The 22,511-nt window shown below is 41.2% G+C and overlaps 1 protein-coding gene across 2 annotated transcripts in view; it reads left to right on the forward strand.

The window, feature by feature from the left end:
• The window catches only part of LOC112244777 (cartilage intermediate layer protein 1), a 33,386-nt gene extending 10,940 nt beyond the window's left edge, over positions 1-22,446 (forward strand). The window contains exons 3-10 of one of the 2 annotated variants that reach the window (XM_024412556.2): positions 124-393; positions 4,637-4,819; positions 5,596-5,751; positions 5,888-6,205; positions 8,209-8,317; positions 8,465-8,622; positions 16,034-18,453; positions 18,568-22,446. In XM_024412556.2, the coding sequence (XP_024268324.1) occupies positions 124-393; positions 4,637-4,819; positions 5,596-5,751; positions 5,888-6,205; positions 8,209-8,317; positions 8,465-8,622; positions 16,034-18,438 (3,599 nt within the window). In that variant the 3' untranslated portion in view covers positions 18,439-18,453; positions 18,568-22,446. The remainder of the gene's footprint in view (positions 1-123; positions 394-4,636; positions 4,820-5,595; positions 5,752-5,887; positions 6,206-8,208; positions 8,318-8,464; positions 8,623-16,033; positions 18,454-18,567) is intronic. The other variant, XM_042323067.1, reaches the window with a different exon arrangement.
• Positions 22,447-22,511: the final 65 nt, after the last annotated feature.

The following is a 22,511-nucleotide window of genomic DNA, read 5'->3' on the forward strand; positions in this document are numbered from 1 at the left end:
TTGTATACCATGAAATTAGGGAGAAAAAGGAGTAAATAAAAACAAACTGTGCAACCTTACCCCCAGTTGTGATCCGTATCTCCTTGTCTATGACTCCCTTCACCCAATCTGCATGTATGGCAGGCATGACTGAATGGACGTCCTGGTTCAACATCGACCATCCAGGGGGGAATGGAGACTACGAGCGGTTAGAGGCCATCCAGTTCTACTACAGGGAGAGGGTGTGTGCCCGGCCGGTGGCCATGGAGGCCCGCACCACGGACTGGTTGGCAGCAGCAGAGACCGGGGAGGTGACTCACTCCAGCCTGGAGAAGGGCTTCTGGTGCATCAACAAGGAGCAGCCCTATGGACGCATCTGCTCCAACTACTACGTCCGCTTCCAGTGCCCACCAGGTACCCACAGACCACCATGCCCCATTCACATGGGTTATAGATGTGCTATAATAGCTTTGCGTTAAGGATTCTGAACCCATACTGTGCTTAGGGGATAATGGAATTTTGTGAGGGGATTAGCCAACTATCCATGTCACCCCTAGTTACTGTGCTGTATACTGAGTCGAAACAGAACCTCAGTGGAGGAAAAGCCACTTAAGCCATGCATCTGCTGCACTGCATTGGCCACTAATGGTCTGTTTTTTTCTTTTTTTCCCCCTTTTTTTCTTTTTTTTTGGGGTGGATCAGGTTAATATTGCGGAAAGATTGTTGATTCCATCAATGTAATTGTCTGCATCATTTCCAATCCCCCATATATTTTTTTGGTAAATCTATATATATATCCATATACATACATATACATACCCATACATATGCATAAATAAACATTCATACATATATACAGTTGGAGTCGGAAGTTTACATACACTTAGGTTTGAGTCATTAAAACTAGTTTACATACACTTAGGTTTGAGTCATTAAAACTAGTTTACATACACTTAGGTTTGAGTCATTAAAACTAGTTTACATACACTTAGGTTTGAGTCATTAAAACTAGTTTACATACACTTAGGTTTGAGTCATTAAAACTAGTTTACATACACTTAGGTTTGAGTCATTAAAACCCTTTTTTCAATCACTCCACAAATTTCTTGTTAACAAACTATAGTTTTGGCAAGTTGATTAGGATATCCACTTTGTGCATGACACAAGTAATTTATCCAACAATTGTTTACAGACAGATTATTTCACTAAACATTCACTGTATCACAAATCCAGTGGGTCAGAAGTTTACATACACTACGTTGACTGTGCCTTTAAACAGCTTAGAAAATTCCAGAAATTATGTCATGGCTTTATAAGCTTCTGTTAGGCTAATTGACATAATTTGAGTCAATTGGAGGTGTACCTGTGGATTTATTTCAAGGCCTACCTTCAAACTCAGTCCCATGCTTGATATCATGGGAAAATCAAAAGAAATCAGCCAAGACCTCAGAAGAAAAATTGTAGACCTTCACAACTCTGGATCACCCTTGGGAGTAATTTCCAAACGCCTGAAGGTACCACTTTCATCTGCACAAATAATAGATACACAAGCATAAACACCATGGGACCACGCAGCTGTCATACCACTCAGGAAGGAGACACGTTCTGTCTCATAGAGATGAACGTACTTTGGTATGAAAAGTGCAAATCAATCCCAGAACAACAGCAAAGGATCTTGCGATGGAGGAAACAGGTACAAAAGTATATATATCCACAGTAAAACAAGTCCTATATCGACATAACCTGAAAGGCCGCTCAGCAAGGAAGAAGCCACTGCTCCAAAACCACCATTAAAAAGCCAGACTACGGTTTGTAACTGCACATGGGGACTTTTTGGAGAAATGTCCTATGGTCTGATGAAACAAAAATAGAACTGTTTGGTCATAATGACCATCGTTATGTTTGGAGGAAAAAGGGGGAGGCTTGCAAGCCAAAGAACACCATCCCAATAGTGAAGCACGTGGGTGGTAGCATAATGTTGTGGGGGTGCTTTGCTGCAGGAGGGACTGGTGCACTTCACAAAATAGATGGCATCATAAGTAGGGAAATGATGTGGATATATTGAAGCAACATCTCAAGACATCAGTTAAAGCTTGGTCGCAAATGGCTCTTCCAAATGGATAATGACCCCAAGCATACTTCCAAAGTTGTGGCAAAATGACTTAAGGACAACAGAGTCAAGGTATTAGAGTGGCCATCACAAAGCCCTGACCTCAAGCCAATAGAACATTTGTAGGCAGAACTGAAAAAGCATGTGCGAGCTAGGAGGCCTACAAACATGACTCAGTTACACCAGCTCTGTCAGGAGGAATGGGTCAAAATTCACCCAACTTATTGTGGGAAGCTTGTGGAAGGCTACCCAAAACGTTTGACCCAGGTTCAACAATTTAAAGGCAATGCTACCAAATACGAATTGAGTGTATGTAAACTTCTGACCCACTGGGAATGTGATGAAAGAAATGGAAGCTGCAATAAATAATTCTCTCTACTATTATTCTGACATTTCACATTCTTAAAATAAAGTGGGGATCCTAACTGACCTAAAACAGGGAATTTTTACTAGGATTAAATGATAGGGATTGTGAAAAACTGAGTTTAAATGTATTTGGCTAAGGTGTATGTAAACTTGTGACTTCAACTGTACATACATATACATATAGATATACATACTTTCTTTTAGAATATAGCTTTATTATTTCCTGCAAACCCTACCAACTTTCCCCCAATTGGAGTAAACTAATAAATAATAACACTTAGGTTTCTACCTTCTGTTTATACATATTATATACATTTTACAGACACAATCTATTTTACAATAGTTATATTTTCTTTGTTTTTATGTCCTTCCTCCATTTCTGATGTCCATCCAGTTTGATTTCTATTTGTAACTGTGCTATTTCACAGAATTTCTGAACCTATATACATTTTACAGACCCCGTATGTTTTACATTGGTTATCTTGTTATTAGTCCCACCCTTCAGCTCCATTAAACCCCTCCCATCTATCCCTTAACACCATCCATTTTGGATTTCTATTTTCCATATATTTTCCAACTGTGCTGTGATGTTTCACAAAAGTACTGAACCTTTCTATTCTCATAGCTTCTACAGATAGAGAATTAAAGATAAAATAATAATTATATTATTGTTTGATTGACCATGGCTTTTCAAATCACCCAGTATTGCTATCTGCAGTGTTAGTTTTAGGCAAATGTTGCAATTATTTAGCCACTCCTGGACCTGTGACCATAAACGAGCTACATATGGACAGTACCAAAATAAATGATCTAATGACTCTGCTGGGAAGATTGTATCCCCCATAGACTGTATATAACATTCTATTGGTTGCAAGAATTGTGTACAGTAATTTAAATGGATAAATTCAAAGTTTTGAATCCGAAGTTGCTTTGCGTGTCAATTCATAAACCATGTGCCATGGAATGGGTACATCGAAATTCTCTTCCCAACTATTTTGCAATTTATATGGCACAGCTGTCAAGTTTTTCATCCTTAAATGAAATTGGTATATGTTTTTATTTATCACACTTTTCTTTAACCATTTATGTTCTTTAATGCAGGGCCGACAGACAAATTCCTTACTTTTTCCCCCTTTCACTTGTCTCTTCCATTTTTGTGGTAATGCTGCAATTAGTTGGTTGTAATTTTGGGTAGAGCAGACATTTTCATATGTCTGTGTTAGCTGCATGTCCTATTTATGATATCATTCACTAAAATTATACATTTAAAAAAAAACATTTCATCGAAATATACATTTTGTTTTATCAATTAGTATATTTGAGTTTAACCACAGTATTTGTTGTATTATTTGTTCTGACTTTTCAGGTGGATTATTCTGAAATTGCAACCAACTTTCTAAGGCTTTAAAAGAAAAATGTGATATTTTGGAGATTATTTCCTTTTCAAACACCCGAAAGTGAGCAGTTGTAATCTGAATAAAGGGAAAAAGGCCATTCTTGAACATGGGGTCAGACATTCCTACCAATTTACTAGAGAACCAGTTTGGATTTAAGTATAACTTTTCTATGACGGATGCCTTTAGTGAGAGGACTAATGCTTTAATATTTAATCATTTCTGCCCTCCGAATTCATATTCATTATATAAATAGGCCCTTTAAATTTTGTCTGGCTTGCCATTCCAAATAAAATTGAATATTTTTTGTTCATATAATTTAAAAAGCAGGTCACTGGGTGTAGGCAAGACCATAAGCAAATAGTTAAACTGTGATATGGCTAAAGAGTTAATCAGGGTGATTTTTCCACAAATAGACAGGTATTTTCCTTTCCATGGTAGCAAGATCTTATCTATTTTTGCTAATTGTCTATAAAAATGTATTGAAATGTGATCATTTCTTTCTTTTGGGATTTGTATACCGAGTCTGTCCACATCCCCCCCATTTTTTGTTAGGGCAATTCATATCAAGTGACATTTTAAAGTGAAAATTACAAACTTTAGAAGCCTTTTTAAACCTTGAGTACACTACAAGTTTGCATTTCCAAAAGAGTGAACAAATTAAGATCCTACATCCGTAATTCTCAGTCCAGGACTGGAATTTTAGGTCTATGACCATTCTACCAATTCCATTTCTATGTGGATTCCATACTCACCCTTGTCACAATGCCTTGTCTTGTGTGTCCAGTTCAGGCCTACTGGATGGACTGGTCTGCCTGGGGCCCCTGTTCTGCTACAGCCTGTAATGACGTGGGCATTCAGGTCCGTCAGAGGAAGTGTAGGAGCATCCAGCCCATGCCCTTGCTACTGGTTCCGCCATGCCAGGGGCCCCAGACAGAGAGGATGGAGTGTGCCACCCTGCCATGTGAAGGTATCCTCACAACACAACCTACACATAGACCTACAGTGAACATACCATGCCAATATTTAACATCAAGCCAATCATAATAATTATAATTTTACGTAATTCATTCACTACCAAGAGACTGATCAGCTGATCAGGGTCATTATTGACATGAAGACAATCACAACAGATCTGAGATGGAGCTGCAGTATGCGGCTGTTAATAAATACAGTGACTACGGCCACAGTAGAGCCAATGCTGAACCACTTAGAAAAAAGGGTCCATAGGAGAACCATTTTTGGTTCCAAGTAGAACCCTTGTGGGTTCAATGTAGAACCCTCTGTGCAAAGGGTTCTACATGGAACCAAAAGGATTCTACCTGGAACCAAAAATAGTTATTCAAAGGGTTCTCCTATGGGGACAGCTGAATAACCCTATTAGGTTCTAGATATCACCTTTTTCCTAAGAATGTACATTAAACCATCTTCTCCACATGCCCCAGTTTTGCTAACTTCTCCCTAACATGGGCTTCTAACAATTATCTGTCACCATCGTCAACACACCTTCGATGTTCATAAAGCTGCAGGGGCTTTGATCAGGAGGAGGCTGTCACTGTGCAGTTCCCTCTCTAACGGTCATCAGCAGCACTGTCTCCCAGAAAGAGGAGGAAACGACCTAGCCTGGCAAAAGTCCTGTGATAATATTTTGTTACAATGCATCTTTCCTTTCACCTTTCCTTGAAGCTACAGTTACATTATATGGATCATTCATGTTTATGTCCCATTTCTCTGTGGTTTGACTAGCCAAGTGGACTCAGTGGGGTACGTGGGGAGCATGCTCAGTGACCTGCGGCAAGGGTCGCAGGATCAGAAGGAGGACCTGTGTGAGAACCTCTATAACAGTGCAGTGTGTTGGACGAGCAGCTGAAATCCAGAAATGTGGGAAATATCCATGCCCGAGTAAGTCGTAAATCTAAAGAAACATACACAATATGGCTGTAAAATCTGAATAATCATTCTAATCATGTGTAAAAGTATGCTGAATGTATTGTGTGTGGGTGTTATTGTGTATGTCTGTGTGTGTGTGTATCTGCAGCCAAATGTAAGCGTGAGTGTCCTGATGGCCGTCCCAGTGAGGACTGTAGCCGCTGTGTGTGTGTGGGCCACATGCTCCAAGGAGAGGTACTCAGTATGACCGGTGTCCCCGTGATGGGGGCCAGGATAGCGCTGGCCAGCCGACCCAAGATCATCCGTACCCGCACTGACGACAAAGGCCTCTTCAGGCTCCCAGGGGTCTGTTCCAGTTCCCCCAGCCAGCTCTACATCAGGAAGGAGAAGTTTGCCCCGGCCACTGCATCCACCTCCAGCAACAGCAGTGGGTCATCCTGGGTACGGGCAGTCCTAAAGTACGCAGGTGAGTTATACTAAGTTAGTAATATCAACAAATAGCCCAATGATGAAGTATGTTCTCTATGTACTTAGTACTGCTTTGAGCCAGTCAGTCTGTCATTATAACCATCCATCTACTGTAGCCAGACTAGGGTAAGGACATTTAAAACTACAATACGGACCACTGGAGGAAAGTCTGAAGTAGTTGAGTCCTTTACATGCACATATACAGTGGGGCAAAAAAGTATTTAGTCAGCCACCAATTGTGCAAGTTCTCCCACTTAAAAAGATGAGAGAAGCCTGTAATTTTCATCATAGGTACACTTCAACTATGACAGACAAAATGAGAAGAAAAAAATCCAGAAAATCACATTGTAGGATTTTTAATGAATTTATTTGCAAATTATGGTGGAAAATGTATTTAGTCAATAACAAAGGTTTATCTCAATACTTTGTTATATACCCTTTATTGGCAATGACAGAGGTCAACCGCTTTCTGTAAGTCTTCACAAGGTTTTCACACACCGTTGCTGGTATTTTGGCCCATTCCTCCATGCAGATCTCCTCTAGAGCAGTGATGTTTTGGGGCTGTTGCTGGGCAACACGGACTTTCAACTCCCTCCAAAGATGTTCTAAGGGGTTGAGATCAGGAGACTGGCTAGGCCACTCCAGGACCTTGAAATGCTTCTTACAAAGCCACTCCTTCGTTGCCCGGGGGATCATTGTCATGCTGAAAGACCCAGCCACGTTTCATCTTCAATGCCCTTGCTGATGGAAGGAGGTTTTCACTCAAAATCTCACGATACATGGCCTCATTCATTCTTTCCTTTACATGGATCAGTCGTCCTGGTCCCTTTCCAGAAAAACAGCCCCAAAGCATGATGTTTCCACCCCCATGCTTCACAGTAGGTATGGTGTTCTTTGGATGCAACTCAGCATTCTTTGTCCTCCAAACACGACGAGTTGAGTTTTACCAAAAAGTTCTATTTTGGTTTCATCCATATGACATTCTCCCAATCTTCTTCTGGATCATCCAAATGCTTTCTAGCAAACTTCAGACGGGCCTGGACATGTACTGGCTTAAGCAGGGGGACACGTCTGGCACTGCAGGATTTGAGTCCTTGGCGGCGTAGTGTGTTACTGATGGTAGGCTTGGTTACTTTGGTCCCAGCTCTCTGCAGGTCATTCACTGGGTCCCCCCCATGTGGTTCTGTGATTTTTGCTCACCGTTTTTGTGATCATTTTGACCCCACGGGGTGAGATCTTGCGTGGAGCCCCACATCGAGGGAGATTATCAATGGTCTTGTATGTCTTCCATTTCCTAATGATTGCTCCCACAGTTGATTTCTTCAAACCAAGCTGCTTACCTATTGCAGATTCAGTCTTCCCAGCCTGGTGCAGGTCTACAATTTTGTTTCTGGTGTCCTTTGGCAGCTCTTTGGTCTTGGCCATAGTGGAGTTTGGAGTGTGACTGTTTGAGGTTGTGGACAGGTGTCTTTTATACTGATAACAAGTTCAAACAGGTGCCATTAATACAGGTAACGAGTGGAGGACAGAGGAGCCTCTTAAAGAAGAAGTTACAGGTCTGTGAGAGCCAGAAATCTTGCTTGTTTGTAGGTGACCAAATACTTATTTTCCACCATAATTTGCAAATAAATTCATTAAAAATCCTACAATGTGATTTTCTGGATTTTTTTTCCTCATTTTGTCTGTCATAGTTGAAGTGTACATATGATGAAAATTACAGGCCTCTCTCATCTTTTTAAGTGGGAGAACTTGCACAAATGGTTGCTGACTAAATACTTTTTTGCCCCACTGTACATGGAAACTAAATAAAAAATAAATGCAGTCACAGGGGCAGTATTTCACCATAATCCCACACCAATCATTGTTCATAAGTACGGAGACCAAGAAGAGTTTAAACTGTAGGCCTGATTACATTTTATTTAGATCAGGATACCTTTGTGGTACCGTTCACAACAGTCCCAGAGCCAGGTTTTTAAGGATTTGTTTCCTACTGCTTTGCAGAGAAGCCATACATTGTAAAGCACCCAGAGGACAAAGTGCGCTATGAGGGACAGCGTGTGATGTTATGCTGCAAGGCAGCAGGGGAGCCCATGCCAGACAAATACTACTGGTATGATCATGCATTCCTTTGTTAATTTGCCAGAAAAAAATCTTACAAATATTTTTGGGAAGCATGACTAGATAACACATTATATTAAACAACTTACAAAAATTACATTTTCAGTATAGGTTTTTAATGGTATGTTCTTTTCTCCAGGTATCACAATAGGACCCTATTGGACCGGAACGTGTTCAAATATGAAGAGGATCTGGTGCTGAGAGACCTGAAGCCTGAGCAGACAGGACATTACTACTGTAAAGCCAGCAGCCAGACAGGAAGCATCAAGTCCTCACAGGCATTCCTCAGCGTTATCGGTACGTAGAGACCCTATCCATCAAATCCTGTACTGTACCTGTAGGAATGGACAGTATGAAAAGACACTGCAGCAAACCGAATGTCAGTGAGGAAAAAACCCTGCAGAAAATCCACTGTATCTGTAACATCGAAAAAATACACCCAAGTAAAATAAGATCGTAAAATATCAAGGCCTCCAGAATCTGGCAGTAAGGTTTTATTATGTTTACATTGGTATAAAGCAGCCTTTTCTAAACAGAGATTATTTACATTATTTATAATTGACTGTAAAAACCAAAATCCCACTTCTGCAGAGCTCCCCTTATTGAAGTGAAATCCAAGATTGTCAATAAATCCTGTTAGTCAAACAAGTATGAGTTTCCGCATCCATGCAGGGTAGATACACATTGTGCGTATTCCCCAGTTGCTTGTTAGCCACGATATAGATTGACAAAAAGGGGCTGCGGGGGAGTGTGCTAAAGCATTCAGCTACGGGCTTCTACAGGAGGATATGTTCTGGCTCTGAGTCACTGCAGCCTGAGAGATTTGCCCCTGTGAATAGAACAACAACACCTGGAACACCAAGGCTCTGAGTGAAGAATGATTAACCTGCTTTATGCTACCAGCCCATTGTGGTTCCCATGACTAGGGAACATTAGGCTAGGGAACACACTCCAGTTATTTAATAAAACATTCCATCCATATTTAAAGACAGGACTACCGTTTTCCTTTTGTTTTTTTTAGTTATTTATTTCATTTTTTTTAATGCAGAGGGGCCAGGAAATGACACATTGGGTAACACAGTTGAAGTCAGAAGTTTACATACACCTTAGCCAAATATATTTAAACTCAGTTTCACAATTCCTGACATTTAATCCTAGTAAAGAATTCCCTGTCTTAGGTCAGTTAGGATCACCATTTTATTTTAAGAATGTGACATGTCGGAATAATAGTAGGGAGAATTATTTATTTCAGCTTTAATTTCTTTCATCACATTCCCAGTGGGTCAGAAGTTTACATACACTCAATTAGTATTTGGTAGTATTGCCTTTAAATTATTGAACCTGGATCAAACGTTTTGGGTAGCCTTCCACAAGCTTTCCACAATAAGTTGGGTGAATTTTGGCCCATTCTTCCTCACAGAGCTGGTGTAACTGAGTCAGGTTTGTAGGCCTCCTTGCTTGCTTTTTCAGTTCTGCCCACACATTTCTATAGGATTAAGGTCAGGGCTTTGTGATGGCCACTCCAATACCTTGACTTAGTTGTCCTTAAGCCATTTTGCCACAACTTTGGAAGTATGCTTGGGGTCATTGTCCATTTGGAAGGCCCATTTGCAATCAAGCTTTAACTTCCTGACTGATGTCTTGAGATGTTGCTTCAATATATCCACATAATTTTCCTACCTCATTACGCCATCTATTTTGTGAAGTGCACCAGTCCCTCCTGCAGCAAAGATTCCTCACAACATGATGATGCCACCTTCATGCTTCCCCTTTTTCCTCCAAACGATGGTCATTATGGCCAAACAGTTCTATTTTTGTTTCATCAGACCAGAGGACATTTCCCCAAAAAGTACGATCCCAATGTGCAGTTGCAAATCGTAGACTGGCTTTTTAATGGCGGTTTTAGAGCAGTGGCTTCCTTCCTTCCTTGCTGACCGGCCTTTCAGGTTATATCGATATCGATACAGGACTTGTTTTACTGTGGATATATATAGTGGGTATATATACTTTGTATCTGTTTCCTCCAGCATCTTCACAATGTCCTTTTGCTGTTGTTCTGGGATTGATTTGCACTTTCGCACCAAAGTACGTTCATCTCTGGGAGACAGAACGCGTCTCCTTCCTAAGTGGTATGATGGCTGCGTGGTCCCATGGTGTTTATACTTGTGTATCTATTGTTTGTACAGATGAACATGGTACCTTCAGGCATTTGGAAATTGCTCCCAAGGATGAACCAGATTTGTGGAGGTCTACAAATTTTTTTATGAGGTCTTGGCTGATTTAATTTGATTTTCCTATGATGTCAAGCAAAGAGGCACTGAGTTTGAAGGTAGGCTGTCACGCCCTGGTCTTAGTATTTTGTGTTTATATATTATTTGGTCAGGCCAGGGTGTGACATGGGGTTATTTTGTGTTGTGCTGTGGTATTGGGGGTTTTAGTAGGTATTGGGATTGTGGCTGAGTAGGGGTGTCTAGCATAGTCTATGGCTGCCTGAGATTCTCAATCAGAGTCAGGTGATTCTCGTTGTCTCTGATTGGGAACCATATTTAGGTAGCCTGGGTTTCACTGTGTGTTTGTGGGTGATTGTTCCTGTCTTAGTGTTTTGTATTTCACCAGATAGGCTGTTTCGGTTTTCATTATTTCATTTCGTTAGTTTTGTAGTTTCTGCATGTATAGGTTTTCCTTCATTAAAATATATCATGAATCATCACCACGCTGCATTTTGGTCCGATCCTTGTTCTACCTCTTCGTCAGAGGAGGAGATAGAAGAGAGCCGTTACATAGGCCTTGAAATAAATCCACAGGTACACCTCCAATTGACTCAAAGTATGTCAATTAGCCTAACAGAAGCTTCTAAAGCCATGTCATTATTTTCTGGAATTTTCCAAGCTGTTTAAAGGCACAGTCAACTCAGTGTATGTACACTTATGACCCACTGGTATTGTGATACATTGAAATATAAGTGAAATAATCTGTCTGTAAACAATTGTTGGAAAAATTACTTGTGTCATGCACAAAGTAGATTTCCTAACCGACTTGCCAAAACTATAGTTTGGTAACAAGAAATTTGGAGTGGTTGAAAAACGAGTTTTCATAACTCCAAACTAAGTGTATGTAAACTTCTGACTTCAACTGTATATATCAGGCTAGGCGTCCCGCTACCAGGACAACTTCCGGTGGAGCTAGAGGGTGCGCAATTCAAATAAATAGTCACAAAAATTATGGATAAAACTTCTTGATGCACCCATCCCTTTAGCGGGATCATTTTTGTCAACATCTGCTGAATTGCAGAGCGCCAAATTCAAATTAAATTACTAAAAATATTTAATTTTCATGAAATCACAAGTGCAATATAGCAAAACACAGCTTAGCTTGTTGTTAGTCCACCATGTCAGATTTCAATAAAACCTTTCTGCAAAAGCATACCAAGTGTTTATGGAAGGACATCTCTCTCAGTAGACAAAATATTACAAACAGCTAGCAGCCAAGTTTTTTATTTTTAAAATTTTATTTCACCTTTATTTAACCAGGTAGGCTAGTTGAGAACAAGTTCTCATTTGCAACTGCGACCTGGCCAAGATAAAGCATAGCAGTGTGAACAGACAACACAGAGTTACACATGGAATAAACAATTAACAAGTCAATAACACAGTAGAAAAAAAGTAGATCGGTCACGAAAGTCAGAAAAGCAAAATATTAAATCGCTTACCTTTGATGATCTTCGGATGTTTGCACTCACGAGACTCCCAGTTACACAATAAATGTTCCTTTTGTTCCATAAAGATTATTTTTATATCCAAAATACTTCCATTTGGTTGGCGTGTTATGTTCAGAAATCCACAGGCTCGAGCGGTCACGACATCGCAGACGAAAATTCCAAATAGTATCCATAATGTTCATAGAAACATGTCAAACATTTTTTATAATCAATCCCCAGGTTGTTTTTACAATATATAATCGATAATATATCAACAGGGACTTTAGCTTCTTCAATAGGAGAGAGAGAGAAAATGGCTGCTCCAAGCTGTTGCGCATGCAAAATGCTGCTTACGCAATGTGATCTTTCTCGCTCATTTTTCAAAATAAAAGCCTGAAACTATGTCTAAAGACTGGTCACACCATGGGGAAGTCATACGAAAAGGAATCTGGTTGATATCCCTTTAAATGGAGCGAAGGCAGGCTATGGAACATGGAGCTTGCAAAATAGAAGCCCCTTCCGGTTGGATTTTCCTCAGGTTTTCGCCTGCAATATCAGTTCTGTTATACTCACAGACAATATTTTGACCGTTTTGGAAACTTTAGAGTGTTTTCTATCCTAATCTGACAATTATATGCACATTCTAGATTCTGGGCCTGAGAAATAGGCAGTTTAATTTGGATACGTTTTTCATCCAAACATCAAATTACTGCCCTCTACACTCAACAGGTTAAACATGTAGGTACATACAAGTGTCTTATATCAGTTGAAAGCTTAAATTCTTGTTAATCTAACTGCACTGTCCGATTTACAGTAACCATTACAACGAAAGCATGCCTTGCGATTGTTTGAGGGTGCCGCCCCACATCAAAATATTTTTCCACCAGCACAGGTTTCATACATTTACAAATAGTGATTAAATATTCACTTACTTTTTGAAAATCTTCCTCTGATTTGTCATACAAAGGATCCTAGCTATAACATGTAGTGTCATTTTGTTAGATAAAATCCTTCTTTATATCCCAAAAAAGTCAGTTTAGTTGGCGCCATCGATTTGAGTAATCCACTCGTTCAACATGCAGAGAAAGGAATCCAAAAACTTTGTTAAAACAAGTCAAAATATGTTTCTATTGACTCAGATACCCTAACATGTCATCAAACTACAATATTTCATATGGAAAGAAGTATGTTCAATGGGAAACCAATATTAGCAGGTGCATCTTGTCTTCCTTGCACGCCCAAACACGAATTTCCAATAGTTTGTCCCAGTACTAAAACTAATTATTCTCACTCATTTTTTGGGGGGGGATTTTCTCCAACCATATCTATTGTGTTAAATTCTCATACATTATTTTGACATTTCTACAAACTTCAAAGAGTTTTCTTTCCAATGGTACCAAGTATTTGCACATCCTGGCTTCAGGGCCTGAGCAACAGGCAGTTTACTTTGGGCACGTCAGTCAGGGGGATATTGTGAAAAAAGGACCCTAGCCTGAAGAAATTCAGGCTGTTCCATCTGTCTGCAACAATCTTTTTCTTTAGAGGATAGGGAGTCTAACAGGAACACTGGAGCGTAAACTCAGCCATGATATCATGAACATGATTCCTTTTGCCAACATTTGGGGAACAATAATCCTTTTTTTCCCATTCCCATCTGAATGCTTTGTGAACAAATGTCCTCTCCAAGTTCACATCTAATTACCCTATTATGAATGCTTTGTAGTACAACTTGGCTAATCATGGATGTCTCTGAGCCATGTGGAAAGAAATAAGGTGTGTGTGTGTGTGTGTGTGTGTGTGTGTGTGTGTGTGTGTGTGTGTGTGTGTGTGTGTGAACACATGTAAGAAAAATAGTACTCTTTTTCCACCAATAATTACAAGCAAATGCATACTAATACTAATTACACACATTTAAACTAATGCTACTAATGACAATGAAATTCTAGGTAATAAACATACATTTGGTTGGTTAATAGGAAGTGTGACAGAGTGCGCCATTCGCATCTGTCATTTTTCATTTGAATGAGTATACAAAACATGAAGAACACATGCTCTTTCCATGACATAGACTGACCAGGTAAATCCAGGTGAAAGCTATGATCCCTTATTGAGGTCACTTGTTACATCCACTCCAATCAGTGTAATTGAAGGGGAGGTGACCAGTTAAAGAAGGATTTCTACGCCTTGAGACAATTGAGACATGGATTGTGTATGTGTGCCATTCAGAGGGTGAATGGTCAAGACAAAAAATGTAAGTGCCTTTGAACGGGGTATGTTAGTAGATGCCAGATGTGTATCAAGAATGGTCCACCACACAAAGGACATACAGCCTTCTTGACACAACTGTGGGAAGCATTGGAGTCAACACGGACCAGCATCCCTGTGGAAAGCCTTCGACACCTTGTGGAGTCCATGCCCTGACAAATTGAGGCTGTTCTGAGGGCAAAGGGGGGGGACAAACACAGTCTGCTTAAACTAATAACACCCAAACAATTATACGTTTTCATGTCTTTATTGAACACACTGTGTAAACATTCACAGTGCAGAGTGGAAAAGTATGTGAACCCTTGGATTTAATAACTGGTTGACTGTCCTTTTTCAGCGATAACCTCAACCAAACGTTTTCTGTAGTTGCGGATCAGACCTGCACAAAAGTCAGGAGGAATTTTGGACCATTCCTCTTTACAAAACTGTTTCAGTTAAGCAATATTCTTGGGATGTCTGGTGTGAACTGCTCTCTTGAGTTCATGTCACAGCATCTCAATCGGGCTGAGGTAAAGACACTGACTGGGCCACTCCAGAAGGTGTATTTTCTTCTCTTGAAGCTGTTCTGTTGTTGATTTACTTCTGTGTTATGGGTCATTGTCCTGTTGCATCACACAACTTCTATTGAGCTTCAATTGGCGGATAGATAGCCTAACATTCTCCTGCAAAATGTCTTGATGAACTTGGAAATTCATTTACGTTGGTGATAGCAAGCTGTCCAGGCCCTGAGGCAGCAAAGCAGCCCCAAACATGATGCTCCCTCCACCGCACTTTACAGTTGGGATGAGGTTTTGATGTTCGTGTGCTGTGCTGTGCCTTTTTTCATCCACACATGGTGTTGTGTGTTCCTTCCAAACAACTCAACTGCAGTTTCATCTGTCCACAGAATATTTTGCCAGTAGCGCTGGGGAACATCCAGATGCTCTTTTGCAAACTTCAGACGTGCAGCAATGGGTTTTTTGGACAGCAGTGCCTTCTTCCGTGGTATAGTAGACTCGTCAACAGAGATGTTAGCATGTTCCAGAGATTTCTGTAAGTCTTTAGCTGACACTCTAGGATTCTTCTTAACCTCATTGAGCATTCTGCGCTTTGCTCTTGCAGTCATCTTTGCAGGATGGCCACTCCTAGGGAGAGTAGCAACAGTGCTGAACTTTCTCAATTTATAGACATTTTGTCTTACCATGGACTGATGAACATCAAGGCTTTTGGAGATACTTTTGTAACCCTTTCCAGCTTTATGCAAGTCAACAATTTTTTATCTTAGGTCTTCTGCGATCTCTTTTGTTTGCAGCATGGTTCACATCAGGCAATGCTTCTTGTGAATAGCAAACTAAAATTTTGTGAGTGTTTTTTTATAGGGCAAGGCAGCTCTAACCAACATCACCAATCTCGTCTCATTGATTGGACTCAAGGTTAGCTCACTACAATTCACTTTTGGAGAATTCATTAGCCTAGGAATTCACATACTTTCCCCAACCGACACTGTGAATGTTTAAATTATGTATTCAATATAGACAAGAAAAATACAATAATTTGTGTGTTACTATGTTTGTCTATTGTTGTGACTTAGATGAAGATCAGATCAAATATGATGATCAATTTATGCAGAAATCCAGGTAATACCAAAGGGTTCACATACTTTTTCTTGCCAATGTGTGTGCATTATATGCATTATGCATGTGTGTGTTTACATCCATAAAACATGTGTAATCTCATTGCTAACTCTATGCACTGTGTATTCCACAGCTAAAGGCATGCCGGCATGCAACCCCACACCTAAGAACCACCTCATTAGGCTGCCCATGGACTGTGTTCAGCCTGGGACTGACTCTAAGCTCTACAACGCTGGCCGCTGCACCTACAACAAGTGTGTAGGCTCCCTGGACTTCGACCTGCGCTGCAGGGATGGAGGTGGTTACTGCTGCGGGGTCCAGAAGATGGAGAGCCGGGTGATCAACTGTGGGAGCTACAGCCTACCCATCAAAGCTGTGACTGAGTGTGGCTGCCTGAAGTGTGTGGTGCCCAAGGTGCTTGTGCGTGGCAGGGTGGTCACAGTTGACAACGATGAACCACTGCGTTTCGGGCACATGTATGTTGGCAAGGAGAGAGTGGGCACCACAGGGTACAAAGGAGGTTTCACGCTCAATATAACTCCAGACACAGAGAGGCTAGTGGTCAACTTTGTGGATCCCACAGAAAAATTCATTGACACTCCTAAGGTGTTTATCTTTGACAAGAGAGGGGGCTCTGTTTACCATGACGTGAAGGTGATGAGAAAGCAGGAACCTATTGATATCAATGCTGGAGAGACAAATACCATTGACTTAGGAGAAATCAAAGGAGAGGACTCCATTGGACAGATTGTCATACCTCCAAATTCTTTCCACAAAAAAAATGGGGAGGTGTACGAAGGTACGGTGAAAGCCAGTGTCACCTTCATTGACCCCAGGAACATCACCACAGCTGCTGCAGCGCCTGGTGATCTCAACTTTGTGGACGATGAGGGTGACATGCTTCCACTGAGGACATATGGGATGTTTTCCGTTGACTTCAGAGATGATACGAACCAGGAAGTCCTAGGGGCTGGAGCGGTCCAAGTACTCCTAGACACGCAGCACGTCAAAATGCAAGAACACATTCCCAAAATGAAACTGTGGTCCCTCAACCCAGACACAGGTGTCTGGGAGGAAGAGAGTGACTTTCACTACACTCAGACCACATCTGGTGGTAATGGACGGCGCAAGCGAGAGGAGCGCACTTTCCTCATAGGTAATATGGAAATCAGGGAGCGTCGACTTTTCAACCTGGATGTGCCTGAGAACCGCCGCTGCTACGTCAAAGTGAGGACATACATGAGTGACAAATTCCTGGCCACTGAGCAGTTGGAAGGTGTGGTCATCAGCCTGATAAACTTGGAGCCCAAGCCTGGCTTTTCCTCTAACCCCAGAGCATGGGGTCGCTTTGACAGTGTGATAACTGGACACAACGGAGCCTGCCTGCCAGCCTTCTGTGATGCTCAGGTGCCTGATGCTTACACAGCTTACGTCACAGGCATTATGGGTGGTGAAGAACTGGAAGCAGCTCCCTCAACCCCCAAGATGAACCCAAACATCATTGGAGTGTCTCAGCCATATTTAGACAAGATAGACTACCAGCGTTCAGACCACAATGATCCAGCTCTTAAGAAAACAGCCTTCAGAATCAACTTGGCAAAACCCAACCCCAATAATTTGGAAGAGACCAACGGGCCAATATACCCCTACCAGAGTTTAATATCCTGTGAAAATGCTGAAGTCAATGCCAACCATTTCCGATTCTTCAGAGTGGAAAAGGACAAATATGAATATAACGTTGTGCCCTTTCAAGAGAACGACTTAACATCGTGGACAGGTGACTACCTCTCTTGGTGGCCCAACCCTCAAGAGTTCAGGGCTTGCTTCATCAAGGTCAAGATCCAGGGACAAAGGGAGGTTATGATAAGGTCACAGAACCATGGAGGCACCCACCCTGAGACTGCAGGCCAGCTGTACGGCATCAGAGACATCCGCAGTACCCGCGACATGCACGTGGCCAACATCTCAGCAGCTTGCCTCGAGTTCAAGTGCAGTGGTATGCTCTTCGACCAAGCCACAGTCGATAGGTCCCTCATATCAGTCCTCCCACAGGGCAACTGTCGGAGAGTGGGCATCAACAGCCTCTTAAAGGAGTATCTGACCAAGCACCCCCCTACCTCACCGAACAACGAGTCCCATGCCTTCAACATGCTGGCCCCAGTCGACCCCTTGGGGCACAACTATGGCATCTACACAGTCACGGACCAGAACCCAAGGGTGGCAAAAGAGATCGCCATTGGACGCTGTTTTGACGGTACCTCTGACGGCTTCTCCAGAGAGATGAAGTCAGACACTGGGGTTGCTCTGACCTTCAGCTGCCCAGAAAGGACTTTAACCAGGGAGAGTCTCTTCCAACGCCTCCAGACAAACCCCGGCCAGACCCTGTCTCAGATGGCAAGGGACATGAGGGAGGCGCAGGGGCTGCAGGTCCGAGGAAGGTCCTCCCGGGTAGTGACCTACCCCTCTGAATCCACGAGCCGCAGATCCAGCTCCTCTAGCAGGAGGAGATCTATGATGCGGACACAGGACCGGCAGTAGATCTGCCGTTAATAAGTGAGTTACAAGTTTTCGTTGTGCCACAGAGTGTAAACAAAAGTAGTATTTTTAGTGTGCGTAAAGTTTTCCACTTTCTGTACTTGAATCCTAATAACTTTAATTTATTCCTAGGTCTTTGGGTTAGAAATGAAGATGACGTACTCTCACAAACAAAAGAAGGAAATGTCAAGTTGTGTCAGCCTGGTGATGTTGGATGTGAACTTTCTCTGAACACAGTACGGTAATCTATTGAAGCATTAACTTCTCCAGCAAAACCACACAGGAGAGAGAAATTAAGACTTTTTTTCTCTGAAACTTACTGGAAGGTTTTGGCAATACATATCAGTATTCATTGTATTCCTTGAGAAGAAATACATTTCTTTAGCTTTCATCAGTCCAGTAAAGCAAAGGGTATTTATTTAATTGGCATTAATAGGATTTTAAGAAGGAAACCAATTTCCGAGGAATATTTGGATTTATCGCGCTCCACATTAACCATCGTTAACCAACCGTCTTTTCTGATATCTCTGATCGCTTGAGTTATAACCAACTGCAACTGTAAACGCCAATCAAAATGCTAAACACTTCATAATCGATCAACACTTTCCATTGCACTCATGAGTCCCTCAAGATCAAAGGAACATGAGGTCCTAGTGATCTAGTTTGTTTGTAACAGACAGTGGGCCCCTTTTCTAGAAACCGGGAAGTCTTTGCTGCCAAAAAGAGGCATTATTTAAGAAGATGCAATGAGGTGCAAGGAGTTATCGAGTTTGTGGAACAGAGGACGCTTCTTAGTGCACTTGTTTCTAGCGTTTTTCTCTCCAAATAAGCATGTCACTTTGCCAACTGAGATCCAGACCTTTTCTCTAACCTGAATCCAACATGTACCGGGCCCCAGCCAACACAAGCATCCCTTATCAAAACGCATCTCAGCAGTTGACTGAACAGAGCCTGCGGTAGGGGACCTGAGAGAGAGAGGATATTGTGGGGGATGGCACAATTCCCTTCAGTCCTCAGTTCCCACAAAGTCCCCAAGTACTCATCCAACACACCTCTCTGTCTGTTCTTCAACATCCCCCCCAACATTACTGTCAGGAATGTAAAAAACTAAAACAAATCGACATCAGAGAAGAAACCCTATTTATACATTGCAGATAATTAGCTGGGCTAGTTCCAAGACTAAATTGACTGTATTGTTGTTAAATGTGGGAGTGTCTGTCTTTGTCTCATCAAGTGCAATAGCTATGTTCTATTTTGACCTAAGAGCCCTTGCAAATCATCACGTGACAAGCCAATTATATACTGCACCAGGTACTGCTGGTAAATAGGGTGAATCCTTCAGTAGGTTTGGTTATGGTATACCGAGTGTATTTGTAAGTGAGCTTGTACAGGATTCAATTGCTTTTTGAATTACAGTGTATAACAATCACTTAAATGTTACGTCATCATTTTACACTGTCAGTGCCACATATATTTCTGATATTTCTGCAATCTGCTCCCATTATAATGTTTTCATATCTTTCTGCATGACGCATTAACTTTTAGCAAGAAGTGTACAATCATATTTTCAGTTTAGAGAACGCAGTCCCTTTCCAGAGGGACACATTTATCTCAACGGTACTATTTCCCCATAGCTACTAAACAACAACTTATTATTAATATAGTTAACTTGCAGACAGGCCTCTGATTATTACAGGACCAATTCCACAAATTTGTTTCCCTAAGGGAAAATAGGCTCTGGGAGAATTAAGTTTTATTTAAACAGTCCTTCAGTAGAACCAATTATGAACATGCCATCTTTCTACCCATCAATGAGTATGAGTTTTAGAGGTTCTCCAGTGCTTGGGCATTAGAGTGGCAAGTGGGAAGACATTCAAAGAGGCCCATTTAATTGGATTCAGTAATTGGAGGAAAGTTCCCCATTGATAGTAGGTCCAAACTTGTTTATCTATGTAGTGGGTGGCTGTGGGTCCCTTCAGACTGCTGGAAAGCTCCTAGAGCTGAACTAATCCAAACCCAAATGAGTGCCTGTAGAACACGAAGGAAACAAACATGGCTGGCTCGTAGTTATCAGCCCAGCTGTTAATTAGGAAATACATTACATATACACTTGGGGTTACTTTGAAGGGTTTAACCGAGACTGTCACAAACAACCAAACAAGTTGATATCCAGACAGCATGTGGATATAATTTAGGCACAAGAGAGGTCTGTGGTCGAGTATGTTCAACATTTAAACGACCATACCTTTAAATTGGCTCCATTTTTTTGTTTTCTTAAAGGTCAGTCAGCCAAACCTCAGGGAACGAAGTGCATTGAAACCGTTGCAGTTTATTCTACAGTTTATTCTGCAGTTTATTGTACAGTTTATTGTGCAGTTTATTGTACAGTTTATTGTGCAGTTTATTGTACAGTTTATTGTACAGTTTATTGTATAGTTTATTGTACAGTTTATTCTGCAGTTTATTGTACAGTTTATTGTACAGTTTATTGTGCAGTTTATTGTACAGTTTATTGTACAGTTTATTGTACAAAAAAAGGGGTTTAGATGTTTCACACAACCTGAAACTAGCAACAGCCCAAAAAATATCTTAGAAAATAGATACTCGGGATCAAATAGATTTAACAAGTATATTGTACAGTGCCTCTAGAAAGCGTTACGTGGAAATTATCATTTATGGCCCTCTAGTCATTATCAATGACCTCTACCATCATGGGCATGTTAAACCCTCTTAGAATGGACAGTCCAGCAGTTCATTAAAATAAACCAATCAGCTTATTTGGAGCAGATTGTTGCATCCAGGCTACGAGTAAGATGATGGTAATTGGGTCCACGTGTAGAAAAGATAACTCTCATTAACCACAGTAGGGTGTGAGGTGAGAGAGAGGGGCCACAGCAACAACTGTTCAACAACTGGAGGACTTGCAACACCAAAGAGGAGTCGCTTCTGGAGTCACTTGTGGGAGAAGGGTGAGATTATCTTGTGATCGATTTGAATAATTACAGAGAGCTGTTGTAGAGAAAAAGGGGGGAAAGGTGGTCTTTGGCCTCGCTGTCCATCACTTATCTGAAGCTGTAGTTGTCACTTCTGGAAGTAGTCTGTTTAAAGGTAACGTGCTCTGATAAGTTGACTGGTAGATGATTCATGAAGAGGCTTTGAGGGAGGTTGAGAGACAGAGTAAGTATAATTGCCAATGTTACATAACACATTGTGTGAGAAATAGTAAGGACTATCCGAACAGTCTCTAATCAGTTTCCAGTTTCCTGATGCATTAGCTTTAAGAGGAGAGAGGAATGGAAGAGAGTTTCCTATTCAAATGTAGAAACATGGCGATGTTGTGGAAGAAAAACCTCAAACAGAAAACAGATTGCAAAGATCTCCTTTTAATACAGAAGAAATAGTCAAATGACATGATCCCCTCGATTCCAGACACAGTTTCAGGTTCTAAAAATTCCCAGACAGGTTCGTGCTTCACATTTCACATAATAAGTGATAAATGACAATTTAAAAATGTTCACTTAGTTTTCGCTACTTCTCCATGGTAATTCAACAGTCTCGTATTCCCACTTGTCCTGTAGAATGTTGAGGTACTAGTGCTTGTAGACTGACTGACACTATACAGCCCTGCCTTGGCTTCAGGTTGATTTCTGAGTGTGCCTGTGCCACCAGCATGAGTACATGCATCTGTCCTCTCCTGTACAGTCTGGCTGCTCTCAGGGAGACTGTAACTTATTCAGGAATATCCTCTGGCGAAGCGAGCGTTGGATCTTTCCATATTGTCTGACCTATTAAGAGAGACTTGTATGGTTGCCACTGTGCTCTGGAAGATGTCTTGGGGACCCATAAACGCATTATATAAATCCATTTCTGAGAATTCTCTGTTTAATCATTACATGACATGTACTGCATGGCGTTGCCCATTTGTCTTTCTTTTTCATGTGTAAATTGTGTATTGTATGGAATTTACTAAATGTATAAGGAATTGTAAATAAACCTTTGCTGTAAAATTTCCGGTGATATTATGTCCTGACTTGATACATGTCATATGTGTGTATTCAATGATAGTTCAGAAATAT

Source organism: Oncorhynchus tshawytscha, linkage group LG06, assembly GCF_018296145.1.
Source record: "Oncorhynchus tshawytscha isolate Ot180627B linkage group LG06, Otsh_v2.0, whole genome shotgun sequence".
NCBI classification, from domain to species: domain Eukaryota; kingdom Metazoa; phylum Chordata; class Actinopteri; order Salmoniformes; family Salmonidae; genus Oncorhynchus; species Oncorhynchus tshawytscha.